General features: G+C 45.6%; 1 protein-coding gene across 4 annotated transcripts in view; it reads left to right on the top strand.

Moving 5' to 3' along the window:
- LOC139583274 (abl interactor 1-like) overlaps nucleotides 1–16,118 on the top strand; it is a 142,304-nt gene that overhangs the window by 87,387 nt on the left and 38,799 nt on the right. For 2 of the 4 annotated variants that reach the window (XM_071414168.1, XM_071414169.1), the window contains exons 4-5: nucleotides 12,495–12,509; nucleotides 14,725–14,861. In XM_071414168.1, coding sequence (XP_071270269.1) covers nucleotides 12,495–12,509; nucleotides 14,725–14,861 — 152 coding nt within the window. The remainder of the gene's footprint in view (nucleotides 1–12,494; nucleotides 12,510–14,724; nucleotides 14,862–16,118) is intronic. The other 2 variants (XM_071414171.1, XM_071414172.1) reach the window with 2 other exon arrangements.

Raw genomic sequence — 16,118 nt, 5'->3', positions numbered from 1 at the left:
ATGAAGCTGCCTGCCATAGATAGGGCTCTATGTGGCCTGACATGAAGCTGACTGCCATAGATAGGGCTCTATGTGGTCTGACATGAAGCTGACTGCCATAGATAGGGCTCTATGTGGTCTGACATGAAGCTGACTGCCATAGATAGTGCTCTATGTGGCCTGACATGAAGCTGACTGCTATAGGGCTCTATGTGGCCTGACATGAAGCTGACTGCCATAGGGCTCTATGTGGCCTGACATGAAGCTGACTGCCATAGGGCTCTATGTGGCCTGACATGAAGTTGACTTCCACAGATAGGGCTCTATATAGCCTGACATGAAGCTGACTGCCATAGATAGGGCTCTATGTGGCCTGACATGGAGCTGACTGCCATAGATAGGGCTCTATGTGGCCTGACATGAAGCTGACTGCCACAGATAGGGCTCTCTGGGGCCTGACATGAAGCTGACTGCCACAGATAGGGCTCTCTGGGGCCTGACATGAAGCTGACTGCCATAGATAGGGCTCTATGTGGTCTGACATGAAGCTGACTGCCATAGATAGGGCTCTATGTGGCCTGACATGAAGCTGACTGCCATAGATAGGGCTTTATGTGGTCTGGCATGAAGCTGACTGCCATAGATAGGGCTCTTTGTGGCCTGACATGAAGCTGACTGCCATAGATAGCGCTCTATGTGGCCTGACATGAAGCTGACTGCCATAGGGCTCTATGTGGCCTGACATGAAGCTGACTGCCATAGATAGGGCTCTATGTGGCCTGACATGAAGCTGACTGCCATAGATAGGGCTCTATGTGGTCTGACATGAAGCTGACTGCCATAGATAGGGCTCTATGTGGCCTGACATGAAGCTGACTGCCATAGATAGGGCTCTATGGGGCCTGACATGAAGCTGACTGCCATAGATAGGGCTCTATGTGGTCTGACATGAAGCTGACTGCCATAGGGCTCTATGGGGCCTGACATGAAGCTGACTGCCATAGATAGGGCTCTATGGGGCCTGACATGAAGCTGACTGCCATAGATAGCGCTCTATGTGACCTGACATGAAGCTGACTGCCATAAGGCTCTGTGTGGCCTGACATGAAGCTGACTGCCATAGATAAGGCTCTATGTGGCCTGACATGAAGCTGACTGCCATAGGGCTCTATGTGGCCTGACATGAAGCTGACTTCCACAGGTAGGGCTCTATATAGCCTGACATGAAGCTGACTGCCACAGATAGGGCTCTCTGGGGCCTGACATGAAGCTGACTGCCATAGATAGGGCTCTATGTGGCCTGACATGAAGCTGACTGCCATAGATAGGGCTCTATGTCGTCTGACATGAAGCTGACTGCCACAGATAGGGCTCTATGGGGTCTGACATGAAGCTGACTGCCATAGATAGGGCTAGATGTGGCCTGACATGAAGCTGACTGCCATAGATAGGGCTCTATGGGGCCTGACATGAAGCTGACTGCCATAGATAGGGCTCTATGTGGCCTGACATGAAGCTGACTGCCATAGATAGGGCTCTATGTGGCCTGACATGAAGCTGACTGCCATAGATAGGGCTCTATGGGGCCTGACATGAAGCTGGCTGCCATATAGGGCTCTATGTGGTCTGACATGAAGCTGACTGCCATAGGGCTCTATGGGGCCTGACATGAAGCTGCCTGCCATAGATAGGGCTCTATGTGGCCTGACATGAAGCTGACTGCCATAGGGCTCTATGGGGCCTGACATGAAGCTGACTGCCATAGATAGGGCTCTATGGGGCCTGACATGAAGCTGACTGCCATAGATAGCGCTCTATGTGGTCTGACATGAAGCTGACTGCCATAGATAGGGCTCTATGTGGTCTGACATGAAGCTGACTGCCATAGATAGGGCTCTATGTGGCCTGACATGAAGCTGACTGCTATAGGGCTCTATGTGGCCTGACATGAAGCTGACTGCCATAGGGCTCTATGTGGCCTGACATGAAGCTGACTGCCATAGGGCTCTATGTGGTCTGACATGAAGCTGACTGCCACAGATAGGGCTCTATGGGGTCTGACATGAAGCTGACTGCCATAGATAGGGCTAGATGTGGCCTGACATGAAGCTGACTGCCATAGATAGGGCTCTATGGGGCCTGACATGAAGCTGACTGCCATAGATAGGGCTCTATGTGGCCTGACATGAAGCTGACTGCCATAGATAGGGCTCTATGTGGCCTGACATGAAGCTGACTGCCATAGATAGGGCTCTATGGGGCCTGACATGAAGCTGGCTGCCATATAGGGCTCTATGTGGTCTGACATGAAGCTGACTGCCATAGGGCTCTATGGGGCCTGACATGAAGCTGACTGCCATAGATAGGGCTCTATGTGGCCTGACATGAAGCTGACTGCCATAGGGCTCTATGGGGCCTGACATGAAGCTGACTGCCATAGATAGGGCTCTATGGGGCCTGACATGAAGCTGACTGCCATAGATAGCGCTCTATGTGGTCTGACATGAAGCTGACTGCCATAGATAGGGCTCTATGTGGTCTGACATGAAGCTGACTGCCATAGATAGGGCTCTATGTGGCCTGACATGAAGCTGACTGCTATAGGGCTCTATGTGGCCTGACATGAAGCTGACTGCCATAGGGCTCTATGTGGCCTGACATGAAGCTGACTGCCATAGGGCTCTATGTGGCCTGACATGAAGCTGACTGCCATATATAGGGCTCTATGTGGCCTGACATGAAGCTGACTGCCACAGATAGGGCTCTCTGGGGCCTGACATGAAGCTGACTGCCATAGATAGGGCTCTATGTGGTCTGACATGAAGCTGACTGCCATAGATAGGGCTCTATGTGGCCTGACATGAAGCTGACTGCCATAGATAGGGCTCTATGTGGTCTGGTATGAAGCTGACTGCCATAGATAGGGCTCTTTGTGGCCTGACATGAAGCTGACTGCCATAGATAGCGCTCTATGTGGCCTGACATGAAGCTGACTGCCATAGGGCTCTATGTGGCCTGACATGAAGCTGACTGCCATAGATAGGGCTCTATGTGGCCTGACATGAAGCTGACTGCCATAGATAGGGCTCTATGTGGTCTGACATGAAGCTGACTGCCATAGATAGGGCTCTATGTGGCCTGACATGAAGCTGACTGCCATAGATAGGGCTCTATGGGGCCTGACATGAAGCTGACTGCCATAGATAGGGCTCTATGTGGTCTGACATGAAGCTGACTGCCATAGGGCTCTATGGGGCCTGACATGAAGCTGACTGCCATAGATAGGGCTCTATGGGGCCTGACATGAAGCTGACTGCCATAGATAGCGCTCTATGTGACCTGACATGAAGCTGACTGCCATAAGGCTCTGTGTGGCCTGACATGAAGCTGACTGCCATAGATAAGGCTCTATGTGGCCTGACATGAAGCTGACTGCCATAGGGCTCTATGTGGCCTGACATGAAGCTGACTTCCACAGGTAGGGCTCTATATAGCCTGACATGAAGCTGACTGCCACAGATAGGGCTCTCTGGGGCCGGACATGAAGCTGACTGCCATAGATAGGGCTCTATGTGGCCTGACATGAAGCTGACTGCCATAGATAGGGCTCTATGTTGTCTGACATGAAGCTGACTGCCACAGATAGGGCTCTATGTGGTCTGACATGAAGCTGACTGCCATAGATAGGGCTCTATGTGGCCTGACATGAAGCTGACTGCCATAGATAGGGCTCTATGGGGCCTGACATGAAGCTGACTGCCATAGGGCTCTATGTGGCCTGACATGAAGCTGACTTCCACAGGTAGGGCTCTATATAGCCTGACATGAAGCTGACTGCCACAGATAGGGCTCTCTGGGGCCTGACATGAAGCTGACTGCCATAGATAGGGCTCTATGGGGCCTGACATGAAGCTGACTGCCATAGATAGGGCTCTATGTGGCCTGACATGAAGCTGACTGCCATAGATAGGGCTCTATGGGGCCTGACATGAAGCTGACTGCCATAGATAGGGCTCTATGTCGCCTGACATGAAGCTGACTGCCATAGATAGGGCTCTATGGGGCCTGACATGAAGCTGACTGCCATATAGGGCTCTATGTGGTCTGACATGAAGCTGACTGCCATAGGGCTCTATGGGGCCTGACATGAAGCTGCCTGCCATAGATAGGGCTCTATGTGGCCTGACTTGAAGCTGACTGCCATAGATAGGGCTCTATGTGGTCTGACATGAAGCTGACTGCCATAGATAGGGCTCTATGTGGTCTGACATGAAGCTGACTGCCATAGATAGGGCTCTATGTGGCCTGACATGAAGCTGACTGCTATAGGGCTCTATGTGGCCTGACATGAAGCTGACTGCCATAGGGCTCTATGTGGCCTGACATGAAGCTGACTGCCATAGGGCTCTATGTGGCCTGACATGAAGCTGACTTCCACAGATAGGGCTCTATATAGCCTGACATGAAGCTGACTGCCATAGATAGGGCTCTATGTGGCCTGACATGGAGCTGACTGCCATAGATAGGGCTCTATGTGGCCTGACATGAAGCTGACTGCCACAGATAGGGCTCTCTGGGGCCTGACATGAAGCTGACTGCCATAGATAGGGCTCTATGTGGCCTGACATGAAGCTGACTGCCATAGATAGGGCTCTATGGGGCCTGACATGAAGCTGACTGCCATAGATAGGGCTCTATGTGGCCTGACATGAAGCTGACTGCCATAGATAGGGCTCTATGGGGCCTGACATGAAGCTGACTGCCATATAGGGCTCTATGTGGTCTGACATGAAGCTGACTGCCATAGGGCTCTATGGGGCCTGACATGAAGCTGCCTGCCATAGATAGGGCTCTATGTGGCCTGACATGAAGCTGACTGCCATAGATAGGGCTCTATGTGGTCTGACATGAAGCTGACTGCCATAGATAGGGCTCTATGTGGTCTGACATGAAGCTGACTGCCATAGATAGGGCTCTATGTGGTCTGACATGAAGCTGACTGCCATAGATAGTGCTCTATGTGGCCTGACATGAAGCTGACTGCCATAGGGCTCTATGTGGCCTGACATGAAGCTGACTGCCATAGGGCTCTATGTGGCCTGACATGAAGCTGACTTCCACAGATAGGGCTCTATATAGCCTGACATGAAGCTGACTGCCATAGATAGGGCTCTATGTGGCCTGACATGAATCTGACTGCCATAGATAGGGCTCTATGTGGCCTGACATGAAGCTGACTGCCACAGATAGGGCTCTCTGGGGCCTGACATGAAGCTGACTGCCATAGATAGGGCTCTATGTGGCCTGACATGAAGCTGACTGCCATAGATAGGGCTCTATGGGGCCTGACATGAAGCTGACTGCCATAGATAGGGCTCTATGTGGCCTGACATGAAGCTGACTGCCATAGATAGGGCTCTATGGGGCCTGACATGAAGCTGACTGCCATATAGGGCTCTATGTGGTCTGACATGAAGCTGACTGCCATAGGGCTCTATGGGGCCTGACATGAAGCTGCCTGCCATAGATAGGGCTCTATGTGGCCTGACATGAAGCTGACTGCCATAGATAGGGCTCTATGTGGTCTGACATGAAGCTGACTGCCATAGATAGGGCTCTATGTGGTCTGACATGAAGCTGACTGCCATAGATAGTGCTCTATGTGGCCTGACATGAAGCTGACTGCTATAGGGCTCTATGTGGCCTGGCATGAAGCTGACTGCCATAGGGCTCTATGTGGCCTGACATGAAGCTGACTTCCACAGATAGGGCTCTATATAGCCTGACATGAAGCTGACTGCCATAGATAGGGCTCTATGTGGCCTGACATGGAGCTGACTGCCATAGATAGGGCTCTATGTGGCCTGACATGAAGCTGACTGCCACAGATAGGGCTCTCTGGGGCCTGACATGAAGCTGACTGCCACAGATAGGGCTCTCTGGGGCCTGACATGAAGCTGACTGCCATAGATAGGGCTCTATGTGGTCTGACATGAAGCTGACTGCCATAGATAGGGCTCTATGTGGCCTGACATGAAGCTGACTGCCATAGATAGGGCTCTATGTGGTCTGGCATGAAGCTGACTGCCATAGATAGGGCTCTTTGTGGCCTGACATGAAGCTGACTGCAATAGATAGCGCTCTATGTGGCCTGACATGAAGCTGACTGCCATAGGGCTCTATGTGGCCTGACATGAAGTTGACTGCCATAGATAGGGCTCTATGTGGCCTGACATGAAGCTGACTGCCATAGATAGGGCTCTATGTGGTCTGACATGAAGCTGACTGCCATAGATAGGGCTCTATGTGGCCTGACATGAAGCTGACTGCCATAGATAGGGCTCTATGGGGCCTGACATGAAGCTGACTGCCATAGATAGGGCTCTATGTGGTCTGACATGAAGCTGACTGCCATAGGGCTGTATGGGGCCTGACATGAAGCTGACTGCCATAGATAGGGCTCTATGGGGCCTGACATGAAGCTGACTGCCATAGATAGCGCTCTATGTGACCTGACATGAAGCTGACTGCCATAAGGCTCTGTGTGGCCTGACATGAAGCTGACTGCCATAGATAAGGCTCTATGTGGCCTGACATGAAGCTGACTGCCATAGGGCTCTATGTGGCCTGACATGAAGCTGACTTCCACAGGTAGGGCTCTATATAGCCTGACATGAAGCTGATTGCCACAGATAGGGCTCTCTGGGGCCTGACATGAAGCTGACTGCCATAGATAGGGCTCTATGTGGCCTGACATGAAGCTGACTGCCATAGATAGGGCTCTATGTCGTCTGACATGAAGCTGACTGCCACAGATAGGGCTCTATGTGGTCTGACATGAAGCTGACTGCCATAGATAGGGCTAGATGTGGCCTGACATGAAGCTGACTGCCATAGATAGGGCTCTATGGGGCCTGACATGAAGCTGACTGCCATAGATAGGGCTCTATGTGGCCTGACATGAAGCTGACTGCCATATATAGGGCTCTATGGGGCCTGACATGAAGCTGACTGCCATAGATAGGGCTCTATGTGGCCTGACATGAAGCTGACTGCCATAGATAGGGCTCTATGGGGCCTGACATGAAGCTGACTGCCATATAGGGCTCTATGTGGTCTGACATGAAGCTGACTGCCATAGGGCTCTATGGGGCCTGACATGAAGCTGCCTGCCATAGATAGGGCTCTATGTGGCCTGACATGAAGCTGACTGCCATAGATAGGGCTCTATGTGGTCTGACATGAAGCTGACTGCCATAGATAGGGCTCTATGTGGCCTGACATGAAGCTGACTGCCATAGGGCTCTATGTGGCCTGACATGAAGCTGACTGCCATAGGGCTCTATGTGGCCTGACATGAAGCTGACTTCCACAGATAGGGCTCTATATAGCCTGACATGAAGCTGACTGCCATAGATAGGGCTCTATGTGGCCTGACATGGAGCTGACTGCCATAGATAGGGCTCTATGTGGCCTGACATGAAGCTGACTGCCACAGATAGGGCTCTCTGGGGCCTGACATGAAGCTGACTGCCACAGATAGGGCTCTCTGGGGCCTGACATGAAGCTGACTGCCATAGATAGGGCTCTATGTGGCCTGACATGAAGCTGACTGCCATAGATAGGGCTCTATGTCGTCTGACATGAAGCTGACTGCCATAGATAGGGCTCTATGTGGTCTGACATGAAGCTGACTTCCATAGATAGGGCTCTATGTGGCCTGACATGAAGCTGACTGCCATAGATAGGGCTCTATGGGGCCTGACATGAAGCTGACTGCCATATATGGCTCTATGTGGTCTGACATGAAGCTGACTGCCATAGGGCTCTATGGGGCCTGACATGAAGCTGACTGCCATAGATAGGGCTCTATGTGGTCTGACATGAAGCTGACTGCCATAGATAGGGCTATATGTGGCCTGACATGAAGCTGACTGCCATAGATAGGGCTCTCTGGGGCCTGACATGAAGCTGACTGCCATAGATAGGGGTCTATGTGGCCTGACATGAAGCTGACTGCCATAGATAGGTCTCTATGGGGCCTGACATGAAGCTGACTGCCATATAGGGCTCTATGTGGTCTGACATGAAGCTGACTGCCATAGGGCTCTATGGGGCCTGACATGAAGCTGACTGCCATAGATAGGGCTCTATGTGGTCTGACATGAAGCTGACTGCCATAGGGCTCTCTGTGGCCTGACATGAAGCTGACTGCCATAGGGCTCTATGTGGTCTGACATGAAGCTGACTGCCATAGATAGGGCTCTATGTGGTCTGACATGAAGCTGACTGCCATAGATAGGGCTCTATGTGGCCTGACATGAAGCTGACTGCCATAGATAGGGCTATATGTGGCCTAACATGAAGCTGACTGCCATAGATAGGGCTCTATGTGGTCTGACATGAAGCTGACTGCCATAGGGCTCTCTGTGGCCTGACATGAAGCTGACTGCCATAGGGCTCTATGTGGTCTGACATGAAGCTGACTGCCATAGATAGGGCTCTATGTGGTCTGACATGAAGCTGACTGCCATAGATAGGGCTCTATGTGGCCTGACATGAAGCTGACTGCCATAGATAGGGCTCTATGTGGCCTAACATGAAGCTGACTACCATAGATAGGGCGCTATGTGGCCTGACATGAAGCTGACTGCCATAGATAGGGCTCTATGTGGTCTGACATGAAGCTGACTGCCATAGGGCTCTCTGTGGCCTGACATGAAGCTGACTGCCATAGGGCTCTATGTGGTCTGACATGAAGCTGACTGCCATAGATAGGGCTCTATGTGGTCTGACATGAAGCTGACTGCCATAGATAGGGCTCTATGTGGCCTGACATGAAGCTGACTGCCATAGATAGGGCTCTATGTGGCCTGACATGAAGCTGACTACCATAGATAGGGCGCTATGTGGCCTTAGATGAAGCTGACTGCCATAGATAGGGCTCTATGTGGTCTTACATGAAGCTGAGTGCCATAGATAGGGCTCTATGTGGTCTGACATGAAGCTGACTGCCATAGGGCTCTATGTGGCCTGACATGAAGCTGACTGCCATAGATAGGGCGCTATGTGGCCTGAGATGAAGCTGACTGCCATAGATAGGGCTCTATGTGGTCTGACATGGAGCTGACTGCCATAGATAGGGCTCTATGTGGTCTGACATGAAGCTGACTGCCATAGGGCTCTCTGACTTGTTCCTCCTACGGCCCTCAACAATCCCACTGGCTCCAGGTCATCTATAAGTCTTTGCTAGGTTAAGCTCCGCCTTATCTCTGCTCACTGGTCACCATAGCAACACCCACCCGTAGCACGCGCTCCAGCAGGTATATTTCACTAGTCACCCCCAAAGCCAACACCTTTAGCCACCTTTCCTTCCAGTTCTCTGCTGCCAATGACTGGAACGAATTGCAAAAATCACTGAAGTTGGAGACTTATATCTCCCTCGCTAACTTTAAGTGTCGGCTGTCAGAGCAGCTCACAGATCACTGTACCTGTAAATAGCCCATCTGTAAATAGCCCATCCAACCAATCTACCTACCTCATCCCCATATTTGTTTTTGTTTTTCTGCTCTTTTGCACACCAGTATTTCTACTTGCACATCCTCATCTGCACATCTATCACTCCAGTGTAAATTGCTACATTCTAATTACTTCGCCACTATTGGCCTATTTATTGCCTTACCTCCTTACTACATTTGCACACACTGTATACAGATTTTTCTATTGTGTTATTGACTGTATGTTTGTTTATTCCATGTGTAACTCTGTGTTGTTGTTTTTTGTCGCAGTGCTTTGCTTTATCTTGGCCAGGTCGCAGTTGTAAATGAGATCTTGTTCTCAACTAGCTTACCTGGTTAAATAAAGGTGAAATAAATAATAATAATAATTAGCTCAGCACATTCCCTGATCCTTGTGTAGTCTGTGTCAGCATATAGGCTGCCCTGTACACTGTATTTATATTGTTCATACCATAGCCCAGGTCTAGAGCTGTGTGTGTGTGCATTTCCACTATATTAATATGCATCGGTCGGTATGATAATTATTCAACCAATCCAGGCTATAAAGATGGATCTGATTTAACTGACTAACTTCTGTGTATTAGCAGTCCGGTTCAGTCATCCAGGATACAGCTACTTTTTGGAAAACCTTTTCGGGTTGCATAGCATGGTCGAATCCTGCTTAGACCCACTCAGGCCTGAACATTGCCTCAACCCCACCGTGCCGTAGCCTTCACAGCTTCATCATAGCTACATGTGATTAACACTGGTCCCCCTACCAAGAACCTCTGTTTTTATCTCTGTTCCTGTAATGCTCTCTGCACCGCCCAATAGGGAGCCTGCATAATGGATGAGCCCTGCATCGCCCAATAGGGAGCCTGCATAATGGATGAGCCCTGCATCGCCCAATAGGGAGCCTGCATAATGGATAAGCCACTTGACCCGGTGCTTGTCCTAGTGTAATGTAGCCCCGTGGCGTGGAGCACTCGCTGCTCCTCTATCTGACGCTCTCAAACATGAATTACAGAGCACTTGTCTGAGAGAAATTGCTTTTCTTACCAGGGCATAAGTGCATCGGTACAACGTTAATTAAAATGTTTTAAATTACATTTTAGAATACAAAGAAGACGTTAGTACAGTTTGACATCCAGTTTGCGCTGACATTGTTTCCGTGGCGATGATACTAAAGGGTTACAGTGTCTGTTATAATACATATTAAAGTAACTAATAGTTCTACATAGGGAGAAATAAAGTGTGACAGCTTAGCTGAGGTGTTGATGTACCTGTTTACATATGTAATGGGAACATCTATGGGTTTGTGAGGATTCCTGCTGGTCTGGGGTGTAGCTGTGATAGACTTCCACAAAGCTGTGAACGATCTGAGAGACAAGGCAAGAAGGGCATTCTATGCCATCAAAAGGAACATAAATTTCAACATACCAATTAGGATCTGGCTAAAAATACTTGAATCAGTCATAGAGCCCATTGCCCTTTATGGTTGTGAGGTCTGGGGTCCGCTCACCAACCAAGATTTCACAAAATGGGACAAACACCAAATTGAGACTCTGCATGCAGAATTCTGCAAAAATATCCTCCGTGTACAACGTAGAACACCAAATAATGCATGCAGAGCAGAATTAGGCCGATACCCACTAATTATCAAAATCCAGAAAAGAGCCGTTAAATTCTACAACCACCTAAAAGGAAGCGATTCCCAAACCTTCCATAACAAAGCCATCACCTACAGAGAGATGAACCTGGAGAAGAGTCCCCTAAGCAAGCTGGTCCTAGGGCTCTGTTCACAAACACAAACACACCCCACAGAGCCCCAGGACAACAGCACAATTAGACCCAACCAAATCATGAGAAAACAAAAAGATAATTACTTGACACATTGGAAAGAATTAACAAAAAAACTGAGCAAACTAGAATGCTATTTGGCCCTAAACAGAGAGTACACAGTGGCAGAATACCTGACCACTGTGACTGACCCAAACTTAAGGAAAGCTTTGACTATGTTCAGACTCAGTGAGCATAGCCTTGCTATTGAGAAAGGCCGCCGTAGGCAGACATGGCTCTCAAGAGAAGACAGGCTATGTGCTCACTGCCCACAAAATGAGGTGGAAACTGAGCTGCACTTCCTAACCTCCTGCCCAATGTATGACCATATTAGAGAGACATATTTCCCACAGATTACACAGATCCACAAAGAATTTGAAAACAAATCCAATTTTGATAAACTCCCATATCTACTGGGAGAAATTCCACAGTGTGCCATCACAGCAGCAAGATTTGTGACCTGTTGCCACAATAAAAGGGCAACCAGTGAAGAACAAACACCATTGTAAATACAACCCATATTTATGCTTATTTATTTTAACTTGTGTGCTTTAACCATTTGTACATTGTTACAACACTGTATATATATAATATAACATTTGTAATGTCTTTATTGTTTTGAAACTTCTGTATGTGTAATGTTTACTGTTAATTTGTATTGTTTATTTCACTTTTGTATAATATCTACCTCACTTGCTTTGGCAATGTTAACACATGTTTCCCATGCCAATAAAGCCCCTTGAATTGAATTGAATTGAATTGAATTGATAGATAGATAGATAGATAGATAGATAGATAGATAGATAGATAGATAGATAGATAGATAGATAGATAGATAGATAGATAGATAGATACTGTAGGTAGATACGACAGACAGACAGACAGACAGACAGACAGACAGACAGACAGACAGACAGACAGACAGACAGACAGACAGACAGACAGACAGACAGACAGACAGACAGACAGACAGACAGACAGACAGACAGACAGACAGACAGATAGTGTGGTGCAAAGCCATCTAACCACTGAGTGGCCCAGGTCTAGAGAAGCGTTGACTCAGTGTAAATAATGTAGTGAACGGGCTCTCTCCTGTACTCTGGGTTCTTTTACCATTTCGACATGCCGATTTTGACATGCCTCTCTCTTTCTCTCTCTCTTTCTCCCGCCTACGTTAAGTGGCTCAAAGCCAAGGTAAGTCCAGTTTGTCACATGACCCATCTTTCCGTAGTTCTATTATTGCCAGGCTGTTCAACCCCTTAAAATGTTTTCATTTTTCATTCAATTTATTACTTCTATTATTGGCCTAAACCAATCCATAGTACATGCATGCCTAGTCCAACTGTTGCTATAGTCGTCATTATCAGAGCCTTAGAAACAGAACTTATCATTTCAGTATATCATGCTAGAAATGTTGACAGTTATGTGTTGAATAGCTGTTCATGTGTAGCTATCTAGTATAACTATCTAGTATAACTATCTAGTATAGCTATCTAGTATAACTATCTAGTATAACTATCTAGTATAGCTATCTAGTATAACTATCTAGTATAACTATCTAGTATAACTATCTAGTATAACTATAACTATCTAGTATAACTATCTAGTATAGCTATCTAGTATAACTATCTAGTATAACTATCTAGTATAGCTATCTAGTATAGCTATCTAGTATAACTATCTAGTATAACTATCTAGTATAACTATCTAGTATAACTATCTAGTATAGCTATCTAGTATAACTATCTAGTATAGCTATCTAGTATAACTATCTAGTATAACTATCTAGTATAACTATAACTATCTAGTATAACTATAACTATCTAGTATAACTATCTAGTATAGCTATCTAGTATAACTATCTAGTATAGCTATCTAGTATAACTATCTAGTATAACTATAACTATCTAGTATAACTATAACTATCTAGTATAACTATCTAGTATAGCTATCTAGTATAACTATCTAGTATAGCTATCTAGTATAACTATCTAGTATAGCTATCTAGTATAACTATCTAGTATAGCTATCTAGTATAACTATCTAGTATAGCTATCTAGTATAGCTATCTAGTATAACTATCTAGTATAACTATCTAGTATAACTATAACTATCTAGTATAACTATCTAGTATAGCTATCTAGTATAACTATCTAGTATAACTATCTAGTATAGATATCTAGTATAGCTATCTAGTATAACTATCTAGTATAACTATCTAGTATAGCTATCTAGTATAGCTATCTAGTATAACTATCTAGTATAACTATCTAGTATAACTATCTAGTATAACTATAACTATCTAGTATAACTATCTAGTATAGCTATCTAGTATAACTATCTAGTATAGCTATCTAGTATAACTATCTAGTATAACTATCTAGTATAACTATAACTATCTAGTATAACTATAACTATCTAGTATAACTATCTAGTATAGCTATCTAGTATAACTATCTAGTATAGCTATCTAGTATAACTATCTAGTATAACTATCTAGTATAACTATAACTATCTAGTATAACTATCTAGTATAGCTATCTAGTATAACTATCTAGTATAGCTATCTAGTATAACTATCTAGTATAGCTATCTAGTATAACTATCTAGTATAACTATCTAGTATAGCTATCTAGTATAGCTATGTAGTATAACTATCTAGTATAACTATCTAGTATAACTATCTAGTATAACTGTCTAGTATTACTATCTAGTATAGCGATCTAGTATAACTATCTAGTATAACTATAACTATCTAGTATAACTATAACTATCTAGTATAACTATCTAGTATAGCTATCTAGTATAACTATCTAGTATAACTGTCTAGTATTACTATCTAGTATAGCGATCTAGTATAACTATCTAGTATAACTATAACTATCTAGTATAACTATAACTATCTAGTATAACTATCTAGTATAGCTATCTAGTATAGTTATCTAGTATAACTATCTAGTATAACTATCTAGTATAACTGTCTAGTATTACTATCTAGTCTGTTGTATGGGCTTCCCAGATAAAAGGAGTACGCTTTTGAATATTTATAACTCTTGTTAAAACAATAACCTCGAAAGTCCCTCCCTAGAAACATCAGATGGTAGCTGTGGCGTGACCTTAGTTGTTGACTATGTTTATCTGTTTGTTTTACATGCTTGGTAGAACACCGTGTTTGTAACAAACATGTCACAATGTTAAGCAGAAACTCTCTTGGAATTACTCTGTGGGTTTTCACCTGGCGTCACCTTGTGACTAAGTCCTGCTATCAATATGCTAATAAGCTAGAATGTCTCATTAAAGATAAAGATACTGAATCTGGGAAGCCTGTCACATTTCAGTTGCCGTACAACTTAGTCTTTATGCTATCACTATGTTAAATGTGTTACAGAGATTTATTTTCTTACAACAGCAGCATGGAAACAATCAGCCAATCAGAGGAGGAGGAGGAACGCTATCGAGGACCAATCCGCCAACACAGAAACCTCCTAGCCCGCCGCCCGTGACAGGGACGTTGTCAGGGACGTTGTCAGGACGTGGAACTCTGGGGTAAGATGGCCTCCTTTTTTAAACAAGGGACGACTTTTTGTAGTCAACATGTTAGAAGGCAGAGTAGAGGCACAGCTATTTTGGGGAGTTTGGACTCGTAGCCGGGGGACATGAAAGTTAGTCCCATCCTGATCTTTGACATGGGTTCAGTCTCAAAATGCACCCTTTTCCTTATGTCGGGCACTGCTTTTGACAAGGACCAATAGGGTTCTAGTCAAAAGTAGTGCACTATGTAGGGAATAGGGTGCCATATGGGACGTAATCACGGTTTGATATAAAGTTGCAGTGTAACACAAAGCAGGCAGTAATTCTGGCCTTTAACACAGATAAGCTCTATTTCAGTTAGCTGTCGTAGTCACTGCTGTGGAACGTCCAGCTGATAGATTCCCCAGCACAGATTTTCACTGACTTTTACTTGTATAGAGCGTTTCAGTGTGTTGTAAAATGGTTGTAAAAAAGGTTTTGGAAAAGGTTACTATGTTGTTAATATGATATATACAGTGCCTTCGGAATGTATTCATACCCCATTGATTTATTCAACATTATGTTGTTATAGCCTGAATTCAAAAATGGATTTAAATATTTTTAAAAAATCTCACCCATCTACACACAATACACCATAATGATGAAGTGAAAGCATGTTTTATTTATTTATTTGTTTGCATATTTATTGAAAATTAAAAAACAGAACTAGCCAATTATTCAGACCTTTTTGCTATGACACTCCAACTTGAACTCCAACTTGAACTCCGGTTCATACGACTTCACTGGAGGCCAATTTCAATTGTTTGGACATGATTTAGGTGCGGCGCACAATTGGCCTAGCGTCACCCGGGTTTGGCCGGAGTAGGCCGTCATTGTAAATAAGACTTTTGTTCTTAACTGACTTGCCGAGTTAAATAAAGGTAAAAGAAATAAAAAATATTTTTGTTTGTTGTTGAAAGAAATACACCTGTCTATATAAGGTGCCACAGTTGAAAGGTCATGTCAGAGCAGAAACTTTACCACGAAGTCCGAAGGAACTGTCCGTAGAGCTCCGAGACAGAATTGTGATGAGGTTGATACAGTGCCTTCGGAAAGTATTCAGACCCCTTGACTTTTTTCCACATGTTGTTACATTACAGCCTTGTTCTAAAATGTATTAAATAGCTTTTTTCTCTCATCAATCTGCAGACAATACCCCATAATGACATCACAATACCCCATAATGACATCACAATACCCCATAATGACATCACAATACCTCATAATGACATC

This window comes from Salvelinus alpinus, chromosome 8 (genome assembly GCF_045679555.1).
Source record: "Salvelinus alpinus chromosome 8, SLU_Salpinus.1, whole genome shotgun sequence".
Classification (NCBI taxonomy): domain Eukaryota; kingdom Metazoa; phylum Chordata; class Actinopteri; order Salmoniformes; family Salmonidae; genus Salvelinus; species Salvelinus alpinus.
The sequence above is the reverse complement of the archived record's forward strand: the minus strand, read 5'-3'. Positions and strand labels throughout refer to the sequence as shown.